The sequence below is a fragment of the Battus philenor genome, unplaced genomic scaffold, assembly GCF_028537555.1.
Source record: "Battus philenor isolate CCGP_79_NKW_IND1 unplaced genomic scaffold, ilBatPhil1.0.hap1 SCAF_22, whole genome shotgun sequence".
Lineage (NCBI taxonomy): Eukaryota > Metazoa > Arthropoda > Insecta > Lepidoptera > Papilionidae > Battus > Battus philenor.
The window spans coordinates 12,212,410-12,228,348 of NW_027181685.1; the positions used below are offsets into that span (position 1 = coordinate 12,212,410).

At 34.5% G+C, this 15,939-nt stretch overlaps 2 protein-coding genes across 6 annotated transcripts in view; one reads left to right on the top strand and one right to left on the bottom strand.

Annotated features, from left to right (window-relative positions):
• Ndf (Nucleosome-destabilizing factor) overlaps positions 1-15,939 on the bottom strand; it is a 92,040-nt gene that overhangs the window by 52,593 nt on the left and 23,508 nt on the right. The gene's annotated exons all lie outside the window — the stretch shown is intronic.
• Positions 7,872-13,892, top strand: LOC137923816 (leucine-rich repeat and immunoglobulin-like domain-containing nogo receptor-interacting protein 3). 3 transcript variants are annotated; one of them, XM_068767086.1, is made up of 5 exons: positions 7,872-8,245; positions 9,944-11,629; positions 11,707-11,854; positions 11,928-12,068; positions 12,203-13,892. In XM_068767086.1, the coding sequence occupies exons 2-5, from the start codon at positions 9,972-9,974 to the stop codon at positions 13,028-13,030; spliced, it is 2,775 nt and encodes a 924-aa protein (XP_068623187.1). In that variant the 5' UTR covers positions 7,872-8,245; positions 9,944-9,971; the 3' UTR covers positions 13,031-13,892. The 3 variants fall into 3 exon arrangements, with proteins under 3 accessions (XP_068623187.1, XP_068623189.1, XP_068623188.1); XM_068767088.1 differs by having other exon boundaries at positions 9,948-11,629; XM_068767087.1 differs by having other exon boundaries at positions 7,872-8,141.

Sequence of the window (15,939 nt, forward strand, 5' to 3'; positions counted from 1 at the left end):
AATCACCACGTTTAGCAGGCGGGTTGGCGATAGCAGTCTGGTATTGTTGTACGCAGAGGACGCTACTGCTCATCCTCTGGAATCTTGTTTGTGAGCCGTGACAATATAACGAACCTACGATCGCAAGTCTCAGTTATTACCATTGGGCTACCTGCTGCCTCAATAATCATAATTAGTTTACTTCAATTATATTAAAATAGTTAAGATTTAGGAAACAGTTTGAGAGACTTAGTAAACACTGACATGCTGAAACGTGCCAAAAAATCTAAAATATTGAACATAGTTGTAAAATAGAGGCACAAATGCTAATGTCTGTGACGCATAGGCTCCAAAAATAAAATAAAAAAAACACAAGCTGTCCTCATCAATGTCATTATAACCTCCAAGAATTTAATTTGTTATTATTAGCATATCTGTAATTCTTAAACTGCCATAGCGTGTGTACGAAAATGTTGACCTTACTGACTATATTTGGCTTCAACGTTTTTTTATTGAAATTGGCTTCGCGGAAACAGAAGATCCACGAACTTAAAATAGGCCTAGTAGCATAGATACCTATATATAAATTATTTGTGCCGAAAAGAGGATTTAATAGACATTTAAAATATATTGTACTTCTACTTGTATGCCGTAAGAAAGAATATTAAGGTTGTAGCAACGGGTAGTTTAAAAAATTGAAAATTTACCAACTAGCAAAAAAATCAAAACATATCAACAGTGATCTCTTTATTTATTAATTTAATGTCTTAATTTTAAACAACGATCACTTTAAAAATAAGTTTTATATTAACTTTATTTTAATTTGCAAGACTGGTAATAATGTGTTGTAAGAATAACTTGTTATGCATTGTCCTATTTGATTACATCCTAATACGCCTCTGTTTGGATTTCATCATATTAAAGTGTTTGTCTATGGTTTCTATGGTAAATGAAATTTTGTTTTTATGACTTTTACGCGACATAGAATTTTTTTCGAGATAGAAATTTGTGTATGCCTACCAACAAGTTTGTTGATACAATTTTATTTAAAAAGCCTTAAATACTCATATATCTTACATCGTTACAATAAACTTTCCCTACAGAGATTTATCGTGCAATGTTCGGGTAAGGTGTTTTATTGTTGCATATAATTTACCCTTTTCCAGCAACAAGAAAGCAAAGTGTGAAATTTATATTATACATCGACCTTTCCTTCCTCCCACAGGCGTGAAGTAACACGCTCCTTGCCGGGCCGTGTATTGACCCACATTGAACTTTACCATTAATACACATGCGTACAGATAAATATTCTATCATGCGTTATAATACTTTTATCTGCACTAGTTCCTTATTTTATTAGTTCTAATTTGAATCGCTCGTGTTTGGTTTACAATGGTTTTTTTTTCGCTTTTACTAACCGCATACAGTTGGGAGAGGGTTGCAGCTATTCGCTACTGATCTTTCTTCTCCCAGCTGCGAATCACAAAAGCGTTTTATCATTATTTACTGTTTTCTTTATGGGTAAATATAGCCAAAACGTATATATAATGTATAGCCAAAATATATATAATATAATGTGTAATATATAAACATTACAATTTGAAAGTTTTATGCAATTATACATTAATTGGTACATTATTTTATTTAAAGTCGCTGCCCGAGCGCTACAGACCGTTAAATAACTTGAGGTTTAGGACAATGCACCGGGCCAATTCATCGAAAGATTCAAACAAAAAAATCGAAGTTCATAATCCGTAAGCGCGGGGGTAGTGGTCAATGAATATTTATCTGGTTTATTTATTTACACTTTATTCTTATTTCTTTTCTACTTTTTATTAAGCTCTACTCTTCTAAAATTCTTATTTCATTATTATCATCATTTTACCCGTATGAGATCCACTGCAGAATCTATGCTTCTCCCATATATTTTCAATAGGATATGTTGGAAGCGCCCTTCCTGCATTTAACGTCTTCCAAACTTAAAAAGGTAGTTGAGAGAATATCCTTTTATCTCTACGATGTAAATGTGGTTTAATTTTTTAAACATATTTATTTATTTACACTTATTGCAAAACTCTATTAAAATAAAAATCATGGAAACGTAACAAAATAACATTTATAATAACAGTAACAGTAAAAAAATAACAAAAAAGTCTTATCGCACCGGGAGATCTCTCTCTACTAGACAACCTTTCTTTCGATAGTGAAGAATTAAAATGTTAATTTCTCTTCAACTGTCAATGTAATCAGATAATATTTTAAGCTCAGCTACTGTTACTTATAAAAACATGGATTTTTTCGTCTAGTTTTAGGAATATAAAGTAGACAGTGGTCTATGAGAAAAAGTTTGTTAACCTTTGCTAAGCTCGATTTCCACTTAATCTAAGTTAAATTCGTATAGTTAAAGAATTTTCTTTTAAAGTCTCTAAAGTAACTCTTAAGCTTAATGTATCATAGCCATTTAACAGCAAAATTAAAGCCCTCATGCCTGTCTTAGTAACTTATTTCCGTGTCAATAACTGTGGACGAGGTACGATGTTTAATAAACAAGACGAGGATTGGGGATACAAGACGGTCAACAACTCGGATTACATTTAGTTCCAAAAGCATGCAACATCAGTGTGCACGGCAAAAGTAGAGACTTACATATTTGGCCGCGATACTGTCTTGAGGAAGCGTCAAATAAGAAGAACACCCTGTACAATCGGGGCGTAGTCATTGCACTGATCATCGTCACTATGCTATTAAAATAGTACAACACCCACTATTTGTATTAGTGAATGTTATCATTATTTATATATGAATATGTGGCAAATAAACTGTAATATCTTAGCGCTATCGGTTAAAGCAAAGCACCGTGACCTACATCAATTTATATAATGTTGCGTTAAATCAATTTATTAATCCATGACTTAAAAACAACATCAATATACAGGGTGATCTGATATAGATGAAATTTGTTTTGAGGTGTGAACATACACATCATTTGTCAGCAAGAAAACTTAATAAATTTTACACCTATTTCTAAACAGCCTATATCAAATGATGACTTTGAAGTACGTTGCATACTCGGGCCTCAGTCCTTGCAAACTTACCAAAGGTTTTATACCAAACAATTCCTCAATTTTGAACCGGTCGAATTCGGCACCATAGCGGTACACAACTTCCACGATCGTAATCCTCTAGAGCTGTGTTTCCCAATGTGAAGCCCACGCCCCACAGGGGGCAATTTGATTGTTAATGAGGGCAATTCAATAGTGGATTCGAAACGAGTTTAACCCTTCCGTTTTAATATAATAAAAATAAGTGAAGGTGAGGCATGGCTCATGAAAGGTTAGATAAAACTTCTTTAGAGCGTCATGTAATAGATTCAGATTAATTCGACACGGAAAAATCCGGTCGACGTAATTATAGACAATAAACAAAGGCACCGTAAAGTAAATTACTTGCAATACGCGTTGAAATCCTATAACTATAGTTACATGCTAAATGAAAATAGAAAAAGTCAAGTAAACTTTTTTGTATTTGTTAACATCACTTCGTAAAGTTTAAGTGGCAGTAAACACTGCTCAACGCAGAATAGATGGCCGATGGGGCCTGAACGTTTTGGAGAGGAGACCACGGGTGGACAGAAAACTTTGTTAAGGTAACGAAGACAAAACAATGTAGTCCGCTTCCAACAGGTCCTACTTGAAATCTACAGTCATATGTCCAACAGTGGACGTCGTATGGCTAAACTATGATGATATCGGTGATGAAAATTTGTGAAAAACATATAGCTCACAGTGTTATTATTAGTTCTATATTCGACTTTACTTCATACAAAAGTTGCGATCGAATCAACGTGATTCTATTTGCATAACAAACCGTTGTTTTGGAAATCCTGTACCCCAGAAAACTCTAATTTAACCGTAAGGTAGACTTAATTTTGTAAATCTACTAAAATTAAGAGATTAAGTTAAGAAATACTAATATAAGATTTTTTAATAGGACCAATGTTCTACAGACATAAGCATCGGTGCCCTTGTTTTACATTTACGTTTATTAGTTCTAATTTTTTTCTGACGATTATGCATTTAACAGTGTTTAAGTACAAAATTAAGTCCCTTAATCTATCTTAATGCCGCTCTAACAATGTCCAGTTTCTAAGAAACACTTTAAAATATTTAGAAAACACACACTGACATGCAGAATGGCGAGCAAAAAAAATGTAATTGTAAAAATAAAGACACGAACGCTAATGTCTGTTGATTATAGAAGAAAAAAATAACACCGTAACGTATACGACCTCCGCTGCGTACATAATGAGCTCTAATAAGAATAACTGAGTAACATCTATACACCTTCCATTCTTCCAGCTAACAATTAAAAACCATAAAAGAAATCATAAATAAAAATATAAACCAAAAAAGATCGGAAACAAAAAGCCAAAAAGTTAAGCTTAAATAATGATAACAACAACAATGTACAATTAGAAACATTGTAAAACTAAAGATGGTGGCTAAGAGAGAGAGAGAGAGAGAGACGATGTATGTACGAATTGTGAATGAAAGAAAGTAGAACGTACGAAAATGTAATGTTTAAAAGAGATTAGAATGGAAGAAATTGTGAAGGACGAGCAGATAATGCTAATATAAATTAAATTGAAAAATTATTGCACTAAGAGTTCCTGTCATAGCTTTTAAGAGGGAACCAATAAAAATATTAACAATACTAAATTCAAATATCTTAGATAATTAAAAACAAAACTTTATCACAAAATTATACACGTTAATTACACCACCGACCATCGAAAACTACGTTTTGAAATTACGCGTCGTATTTACAGAATGATATAACGCTTATGTCATACGTCCGAAATAATATGTACATTTCCAAACACCGCAACGAGATTTATATCATCATCGCATTAGGACATAGACTCTGACTTCCAATATAACTGGAAGCTACCTGTATCTTTTTTCTATGCCTCCGCTATTGGGGGCCTTCTCGTTCCCCTATCTTATGTATGGGACAGAGACCTTTTTTATTATTTAATATTTTTTTCAATTTCTTTTCTTTATTATTTCCATATTCTTCAGTCATTCATCACATAATCTATCTTTTTTCTACTTACCTTCTACAATTTCTATTTTTCTTCTCCTTATTAATTCTTCGCCTCGTTCCTTAATATCACAGGTTTTGTTTATCACATTATTTTACTTATGTTATATTCTATTTTACATATTATAATTTGATTTTTTATAACATTTATCACAGTTTACATAGTTATTGTTTTATTTCTTTACAGTGTTTTCTAATTGTTTTGGCTACTACATGTGTTTCTATTGTGTTTATTAAATATCTTACTATTTTTTTTTTGCAATAATCAAGAAACACTGGCCTGTCGGATATTTCTTCCATTAGTAAGGCAATGGTGTCCCCACTTATATTTTTATTGAACCTGCTTTCGGAAACGTACGCAAGTCCTCCGAATGCGTATCTAGTGTCTTCTATCCACCTTGTGAGTGAACTTCACTGCAGAGCGAGAAGGCACTATTGACCATCTATGTGCTATGTGGCCTGATCATTTTTATTTCGAATCCTCGTTTGTTTCTTGCTCACCTCTACTCGTAGCAACGAAATATATATTCTACCAAAAGTCTGTAATCCTTATGGTTCCAGAATATTTAACTCTTAAATGCATTCCGTCGCCAAATGCCGACGTCTAGTTCCCACACAATTTTAAAGAAAGTTTCTGTTTTCAAACACACGTAATTTTTTTGTATCGTTAAGGAATCTACTTTCTTTGTAAAATGCATAAAGTCGCGGGCAATCAACATAAAGATTCGATTAATAATTTCAGTGAATAAATATAGAAAAGCAACAATATGCAATTATGGGTTAAGTGCTATAAAGTTTATGAGTACGCATAAACGCATAAATATAACGCATTTGTCATCAAAAAGCTTCAAAGCTTTTTCATCTATTACCAATCATCCTTTTTAGTGATCACATTAAAATATTTTTCATTATTTTTTTTATATTGGAATGATAGTGGCCAGTAACTTTCAATGCAAATTCTGTAGGGACAGATAATAAATAATAATTAATTTAAATATATATACATATATATAGTATCCGAAAACGTGAGCTATAGGTTCATTCAAGCTATTGCACTTATAACCAATCAACTTATTACTTACTACTACTTTTGAAGGTACGTATATTCGGAGTAATTTGCATTAAATACAGTATGATTCGTAATTGAACTAATCAAACAGAGGCAGATGAGATGCAGATAAAAATCTGTATAGAGTGGAATGTTTGAAGCGGAACGGAACGCGTTCTTGGAACGCAGGCGTTACGTTGCGGTACATCGGAGCCGTTTCATGCAGGTGGGTGGCGAACAGACAAGGACACGGCGTGCGAGTTCATATAAACATTTACTTCTTATCTGCATTACGTTTCACTTTTTTATTTATTTATTTAATTAATATTATAATTAACAACAATTAGATTTTACAGGTGACGTAAACATGAGTACATACATGTATAAAAAATAAATTATCCTTCTTTTTAGTGAGAAAATGGGCGCAAAATAACTACAACGGTCGGAGACGGTCATATCGTTCAGTAGTTTTATATATATATATATATATATATATATATATATATATATATATATATATATATATATATATATATATGTAAATATATATATATATATATAGAGAGAGAGAGAGAGAGAGAGAGAGAGAGAAGAGGGCAGCGAGTCGGTAGACGAGGTGTACGCCCCCCATTAGGTATACAGACTAGACAGGTCATCATGGTGATTTTTGAGTGCCTATCATCGGCTGATGATGATGACAGATGCATGAACAGAATTGAAGTGGTCGCACTTTAGAAAACTAGAATTCTAAATATTTTAGAAATATTTTGTTTATTACGTCACAATTTTACACGTAATAAAATTCAAAAAGACATCTCAGACATTCCTTTAGTTTTAAATATAAAATTAATATAATAATAATAGTTTTAAATAAATCTTATTATTACATTTAAGAGTGTTATTCATATTACAATGTAATCGTGCATAATTGTTAAAACAAATAAAAAAAAAACAAGTGTTGAATTTCTATCCGGTTCTTTTCGGCAGATCAGCGTTCCAAGTCTGTAGCTAACTACTTATAATGATAAAATAATAGATGGTTCAAAATTACATGTACATGCCTACTCGAATAAAGATATTTTGAATTTGAAAGGTTCCGTAATTTAAGGCTACTGAATATAAAATAACAATCGATTCATAGTCAAATACAATCAGTAGATATAAAAGGCCATTACTGTTATGCAGATGAGATTTGTAACTTTTTCAGCTAGATGTAGTTAACTGCTTTAGTATTCGAAAAATGTATCTGTCTAACTGTTTATGTAATGTATTAGATAATTAGGCGGAATTGAAATATTTTTTTATCTAACTAATAACATAAAATTGTCTGTTGTGTGTTGTACAAACGGACGATAACGAATGCAGTGTGTGCGACGTCGCTGATTGTAACCCAAAACAATGCCTCCCCTCAAAGATAACATCGTGAATGACTTTTAATACCAACGCATATTACTCACGACCCTTAAATAGATATATTTCACATGGACAATAACAATCCGGTTTTCATTGACATGCGACGTTATACACTGCGTATTTTGTCGCTTTCCTATTGAAGCCAAGAAAACCCAACGGAATGGCGGGCACACGCCGTATTTCCGACACCACTTTCGCTTCACTTCGGCGATGTTCGGCCGTCTCCGTGCCTTACAGCTGACCGACCTAAGGTGCGAGAGAGATGTTAGGGTCGTCGCGTAGTGAGAGAGAAAGAGACGGTTGCGCCGCGCACCGTCAAGCGCCGCCATTTATTTCTTTCCAGTGCTCGACGCCCGAGTAGTGACAGCGTTTTTGATAATCGCAAGAACCAACACGTTTTATTTGTGAAAAATTGTGTATTTGAGTGTTATTAAGGCGTAGTAACGACATCGCAACATAGTTTAGTGCGAGAATTAAAATGCAATCGGTTATGTTTTGTTAGAAATAGTTCGTGGGGCATTATGGCAGGCGATAGTACGTCTGTTGTCAACACAAAATGAGATTATGCAAGTTGGAGTAGAATGCGGACGAATATTAGGTAAATAATGTGTTATAGTTTGCATAAATGAATCGGCCGCGTCGTGTGTGTACGTGTTTTGTTTCACTCGGAATGTTCTAGGTGGAGCGGTGGCCCGTTGAAAGGTGAGCTAGACAGTGACTTCGTATTGGAGTGTCTAGGGAACGCATTGTACGATCTATACACATCGCAATAATCTACTAATCCTTACTTTAATAAATTAAAAAAAATCCACACCATTACATAAACGTAATATTTAAAATTATAGATAATTAAATAGTAGTTGTTTTATTAATTCAATATGTAAATGTTAATTTTACAAAACAAGGCAGCAGTAATTAAGGAGGCCTTTCGAATCGGATCAGTTTTAATTATCAAGGTCTACGTGGCGGGTTGGTAGGAAATCGCAAAACGAATTGTTTTAACTTTCCGTTAGAACACAAAGATAACGTGAACCGTAACCGGTGCCGTTTCGATATAAAGAATGTTAATGCAACCAAAATTATTTAAAAAAAAATGTATTTATTCGATTTCCTTTCATATAAAAAACTCGAAACAATCCTACCAATAACTTAATACTAGGCGTGAATAGTTTGATATAATATTAAAAAAAAATATGCTAAATGTACTTTACATTATCTGAATAATTCAAGTAAAAAAGTATTAATATATAACAAAAGTATTAATATATAAGTAAAAGTAAATTATGCAAAAAAAACTTGCATTTACGGATATATAAATATAAAAAGGCTTAATTTTCAATGAACACCTTTACAAAACTATAAATACATTATTTTGTGAATATATCAACATATATACGGCACAGATACAAAATAATACAAGGACAAATACCACAGATGTGTGTCACTAATCAAGTAATGCAAAACAATGAGTTCTTATATTGTGTTATAATAGAATGAAATTTTTTCATACAGACAATAGTTTGAATGTTAATTATTATAAATAAAAATATAAGTGATATAGTTTAAAATTCTAATATATCACTTACCATATATAATGTAGGAATATAAATATGTTACACACTATAATTAAAATGCAATTATAACAAAAGTATATTGTGTCACCTTTTATATATATGTGTAAAAAAATCTGCATTCAATAACAGATAGGCAATTGATTAGTTAATATGAATGAATACTTTGCTGAAATCTGATAAGCATTAAGCTAAATATAGTTTTTAGTTATATCAGCTGTTTATAATAACCAATATTTAAAAAGAAAATTATATGGCATCATAACTGCACTGCATATCAACTTTAAATTTAGAATTTTCATTAACATAGCATGACTTAAGAGTAGAAATTATATAAAATTGATTTACTATGTATTAATATAAGTATGTATACCTGTATATATACCAATGAAAAAATTTCCAATGAATGATGATTTTCCTGACAAATAGAATCATTATTAAATTTAAAAATGTAAATTAGAAGTAGTGGTAAACAAGTAATATTTTATTAAGTCCTATGTTATATAAATTATTTTACTTATCAATTATGATTAAATGATGAAACTTAACAATAACTTATTCTAAAATATCAAACTTGTCTCTCTTGAGTATATGTAATGGAGACGGCTGTTCTACTCTAAACATAGTCCTTACTGCTTAAGTTTCAGTTAATTAGGAAAATCTATAATTGCCTTGTCTATATTAAATTTTTACTTTATTTATTGCTATTGGTAATCCCAATAAATTGAAAAAATAAATTTATTAATAGAATTTTACTATGACAGTTAAAAGTTATCTACACATATGATATAAATATTATTTAAAATAGGAAAAATGTCTCTTGTTCCAGTCAGTAAGACTATGAGGGTTGTAAAATAATGCGGTGGCTGCACAAAATATTGACGCTGGCAATAATTTGCGCAGCTGTGGGTGAGGAGTGCCCCTCCACCTGCAACTGCACTGGGACTCGCCTGTTTTGCTCCAACGAAACCGTCTCTGGTAACAACCTCACCAGGACTATCATTGCCAACTACGGGACGGAACTACAGCTCATCTCCTGGACCGACTCGAATATACAGGCCATAGACCAGGATCTGTTTCTTGGCCTATACAATTTGGAATACATCGATTTAAGCAGAAACGAAATCAAAAGGACAGAGCACGACCTGTTCATAAGACTGAGCCACCTAAAGCACCTCAACCTCTCGTGGAACCAGATCGACGACATACCTCGATTCACGTTCACCTCACTCGACAATCTGGAAGTTCTGGATGTGTCACACAATCAGCTCCACGTCATACCATTCCAGGTCTTCGGGCCACTGACTAGGTTAAAATATTTGGATATATCGCATAATAAAATCGCAACTTTCTTAGACTACTTTTTTAAGCCTAATCGCCAACTGAAACAACTGTTCCTAAATAATAATAGCCTAGTCGAGATAACTTCGAAAGCTCTAGTCAACTTGAGGGAATTAGAGATCCTCGATCTATCCGGCAACAATCTAGATTATATACCTAAGTCTATATTTGATCACTTCGAGAAGCTGACAGATCTTAACCTTAGCTACAATAACTTCCAAAACATATCGCACGATGCTTTTAAGAAATTAGTTAAACTGACGTGGCTGGACATGGGCGGCAATAAGCTCAAGTGGTTACCGGCCGCGTTGTTCCAGCATAACGAAAACCTGCAAACGTTCTACCTCCACGACACGCACGTGTCAGTTATACAGAATACGAATTTTAAAGGTTTAGTTAATCTGCAGCGACTTTTTATTACAAACAATCACTACTTGACGGAGATAGAGAGTTTCGTGTTCGAGGACACGCCGGCGATAACGCATTTGGACATAAGTGGTAACGATCTAACGTTCTTACCGCTAAGCTTAGAGAAATTAGATAAATTGCAATCGCTGAGAATGAGCAAGAACCCTTGGGCTTGCGACTGCCGCATGGCGTGGTTTGCTCCTTGGGCTGACAAGAGGAAGGAGATAATCAAGTCCGATCTTAGCTGTAGGCGGGCCTATCCCGATGATATGCTGAGGACTCTGAACCACACCAACTGCAAACCGCCACAGCTGATCTCGAGCAGCCCTTTGGCTCTCTATCGACTGCAAACAGACGCGTTTTTGGAATGCCGTTTCGATGGAAACCCCGCACCATCCATAACCTGGATCACACCGACCAGAGACGTGTACCACTGGAATCCGAACCCGCTAATACCAGATATATTCAACAAGCACGGAGTTGCTCACGACCAGCGTTACCGTGCTATAGACAACAGCAGATCGCGTGTCAGAGTACTGGAAGATGGCACTCTGTTTATCGGTGATATACACAGGGAGGACACAGGAACGTACCTCTGCTATGCGACAAATCCCTCCGCGAATGTTACCGCCGAGGTCGTGCTGAACATTGACCCGATGACAATGTTCGAGATTAAGATGAACAGTCTGATTTGCGGGGCGATTTGCGCCGCCGGATTTTTGGGACTTACCCTGCTGGTTCAAGCTATACGTTATATCTTCTACAGGTTAGTTGCCTACTGTATACAATACATTATATATTATTTAATAAAATAAATATTTATGTACGAATATATAATTTCAGATTCCGACTTCTGGAAACATGCTGTAGCTGTTGTGCGTGTGTGAGTCGAGATGCGCCTCGTACTCGACAAATATACAGCATGTTGGATAACATCGAACAATACAAGAGACAGCAATTGGAGAAACTACGAGAGAACTATGCGGTTCAGGTAGATATCAAGTTTTAAAAATAAATATTATATTATTAGATGTATAAATACATTCATATAATGTTTTATTTAGGTCCATCGAATCAAGGAGAATTGTACGCAGCAAATGGAATGGATACAGAATAGCTACTCAACGCAAGCGACGCATCTACGCAACATCAGAGACATCGGTACCAACCATCTGACCGCAATGAAGGATCAATACTATGACCAGGTATGTATTTAAACTTAAATTTAACAAAGAACATCAACCTAAACTTTTTTAAAACGTTTCTTTGGCGTCGATCGTTAACTTGGCTATTATTAGTTAATTAATAAACCAAATTAAAAGTAAAAATGACTGCGCAGGTGAAACGAGTTCGAGAATACTCCACGTCACAGCTGAACTGGGTCAGGGAGAACTACGTGTTTCAAAGGAACAAGATACGTAAATTCAGCGCTCATCAGATACTAAGGCTGCGCGAATCGTACAAATACCAGCAGCAGACGTTAAACAAAGTGCTGGAGAACCTACCAAGTCTGTACTTCGAGAACTGTCGCAGCGGTTCCTGTGGACGCAGTGACTCCATGGCGTTCGACCCTGACGTGGAAGTTATCGATATGTATCTGAAGACCAAAATTGAGAAGTTGTCTCACCTCCCTAATCCTATCTTGGACGACGAAAGCAAAATGTCCATCTACTACACACCGACGGAGAGGTCTGTGAACTCGAGGCGCAACTCGCCGATAACTATTCCGGAGGGCATCCACATAAACATGATAGAACGGGGTCCTCCAAGATTAATGGCGAAGATAAAACCTCTGCAACCGGTTCCGCCACCATCACTAGAATGTCCAACGCCGGCGTCAACCTCGAAATCGGGCCTGCATATGGGGCACGGAAAATATAAATGTGACAGGTCCGAGTTCAAGCCGTTCAGCGAGCCGCTGCTGGGCAGAGAGCGGGATCGATGTCACCTGGCTATTAGTGCAAGTTCGCCGGAGCTGAGACGAGAAGTGGAATGCGAGGTGGAGTTGGAACCCAAAGTAGATGTTAAAGAGAAAAAGAATCTTGAGAAGGAGACACGAGTGCTGTTGGCCGTGGAGTTCACGCAGCCGGAATGCCAGGTGAAGCACGCAGCCGGGCAGCTGGTATGCGGGGAATGTGCGAAGCTATGTGAGAGTACGCCCTTGTAGTACAGGCTTCTCACGCGCGTGTTCAAGATCTACGCCGTGTCGGGGCGGACGCTGACCGTGCACAAGCCGGCCGATGTCCCGCTCTGTGACCTCAACGGCTCCGCGCCATCCTACGTATGATTTCTCTGCGGCCGAACTGTTTCCGCGTCGTTCTACGCATGTGAAGTTCGTGTAATTAGCCCGTGTTCGGAGTGAGCTCGGAACGTGTCTTGCCCGTATGGGGCCTGCTTCGGGCGCCACATGTAAGCTGTGATAGACTAAAGTGTACGTACATACAAGTTCTCGTACAGTCTCCTAGTGGTAGGTTAAGGATAATCTGCTGTCGATCGTAGTTGAAAATGTTTGAAAAAGGTTTTCTAAGTGTTCTGTGGGTATCGGATGTGTAAATACGTATGTTCGTTATGAATTCATTTCCATTTTGATGTATTTTTAGGATACGAAAATCTTAGTATTATGCATTTTATATTTGTTCCGACTTATGGCATAGCTAGCGGAGGTGTAAGGAAATTGTTACTATCTGTGTTGTAATTGTTGCCGAGCGGTAGGTTGGTATATCCTGGAGCTGAAGCATTCTTACATGATCTCCGTTCGACCGACAGACTTAGTCAATTCTTCGATAGAAACAAAAAAATATCTCTCTTCGTTTACATTATGATAATTTATTTTTCTTCGCATTTCCCCGCGCCGTGTTTTGAAGCGAAACGTGTCTTGCAGTGATATGCCAAAATACTACAATCCAGCAATGATTATATATTATAAACGTTTCTTAATGTGAAATATACAAATATTGTTGAGAATTTTCTAAATATTATAAACAAAAGTAAATAGTAAATCATGGAGAATAAATTATTTTTCAATGTAATCTCTCTCTGGTTTTATTTACGTACTGTTGAAAACCATCAATTATTCTTGGCTTAAATTTCAAACTCTTATATCACCTACAAAATTTCAGCACATGTTACAGTTACCTGTTTTTCGTTAGAACGCGTTTGTCCACGTTAAAAATGAATTTATACTGTATGCCTTTGTTAACACTAACATTTGCAAGTTACATATTTGATTTAGAATTAAAAAGAGATAATTTAAAAAATATCTAAGACACAGTAAATAACTCTAGTAAAAATATATTAGTCACCAAAGAATCATTGAACTTTAAATTAAAAGTGTTAACTTGTCCTTTGCATGACAAACTATTGTGGCATTTTGTATTACAAATGTACGCATTTAATTGCGGATACTTTTTTTTTTGACATATACGCAATACGTGCGTACGTGAAGCATAAATTCAGTCTGTTTCTATTACACCACAGCTGTAGCATATTAAAAAAGACTTTCTTCGTAGAAACATTTGTCCAAAATTAGTTTTACCAAAGCATTTAGTAGAATATATTCAAACTAGAGAAAATGCGTTCTAAAATAACAATTCACGTAGCTATTTATATGGTCAACACTTGCACACCAATCAATTCCTTAGTTGGATCTCACGCGAACAAATAAAACAATGACATATATGTAACACTTTATTTGGTATACTAGCATGTCACATGACTATTATCAATTGAAAGCGGTGTAGGTACTATAAACTACAGGGAAGCTTCTAGAACTATGCTTTAATACGTAATGAATTCATACATAAATTCACACTGACGATAGATTTTAATTATTAGAAAGTAACCTAGATAATAGATTATTTCATACATTAAAACACTTCCTACCTAATAACGGATTAAGAGCTAAACTCAGGATGTCTCTACGAGAACGTATATGAAATATGTAGTTTCATAGAACGAGTGTAATCGACATTAACCAGCGGATTGGTTGAAGTGGCAATGGATAGAGCCTGAAGGCTATGGAGTGGACTGCGAACTTACAAGTGGATGTTAGACGTCCGCCCACAAGGTGGACAGATGACCTTGTGAAGATAGTCGTAACTCTAGATGCACGCTTCCGAACTCTGAAATCTATAGGGGAAGCCGTTATGTGAACGTTTTTGGGCGGAAGATGATGAACTTTCTAGAATATTATTTAAAGTTAAACTGTCTATATACTAATAATCGGCTTGAAGGTAGGCTTCTTTAGACATCCATTAGTTAGGGGAGAATTCATTGATCTATATACATTTACAACTCTTAACCTCTTACTACATTTTTCCAATCACCTTGTATAAAGTGATCACTCTGAAATATGTTGCATTAATTTACTTTTTCAATTATATTGTGACAGATCAGATAGTAAACAATAATTTATTTTAATATGTGGTAATTTTCATTAAAGTACCTTACAATAATTGACAGCAAATGAGCTATACATTCATACCTTTAAAACTTACACCTGTTTTCAATCATCCTGTATATTAGTTTATCCAAATATTGACTTAATAAACATGCTATTTCGTCTAATTCCCGACATATTTACAACACGCAAATTTGCACACATTTAAAATAGAAATGTAATTTTGGAATGTTTTAATAATACCGTAAAAGTCAACCGATTTAAAACGGAAAGATTATATTTTTATTTCTTCGTGTTTAAATAAAATAATCAATTAATCATTTATTCTGATATTTTGGAAATATTTGTCACAAACGTATTATAATTTTTATTTATAAATATCAAAGATTTTATATAATTTATTTTACTGTTATATACATTTTGACACATTTCTTAAAATGTTTAACATTTTATTTAATATTATAATATGTTTTGTTTTTGATTTATAAAATATTCTATGAGAATAAACTTTTTAAAGCATGTCAATAATAGTAGTATGTTAATAAAATAGATGTTGCTGCTTTAATAGAATAAATAAACTGTTTTATATGCACTTTTACTATCCTAACTGTATCAAAGAAGGAATATAAAAAAACAAATATTCTTTATTTAAATAGGCTGTTATGAACAGTTTCAAA

Coding starts and splice junctions, on each gene's coding strand:
- LOC137923816 (XM_068767086.1), top strand. CDS start 9,972: ATGCGGTGGCTGCACAAAATATTGACGCTGGCAATAATTTGCGCAGCT. Junction 11,855..11,927: donor GAGAGAACTATGCGGTTCAG/GTAGATATCAAG, acceptor TGTTTTATTTAG/GTCCATCGAATCAAGGAGAA. Junction 12,069..12,202: donor AGGATCAATACTATGACCAG/GTATGTATTTAA, acceptor ATGACTGCGCAG/GTGAAACGAGTTCGAGAATA.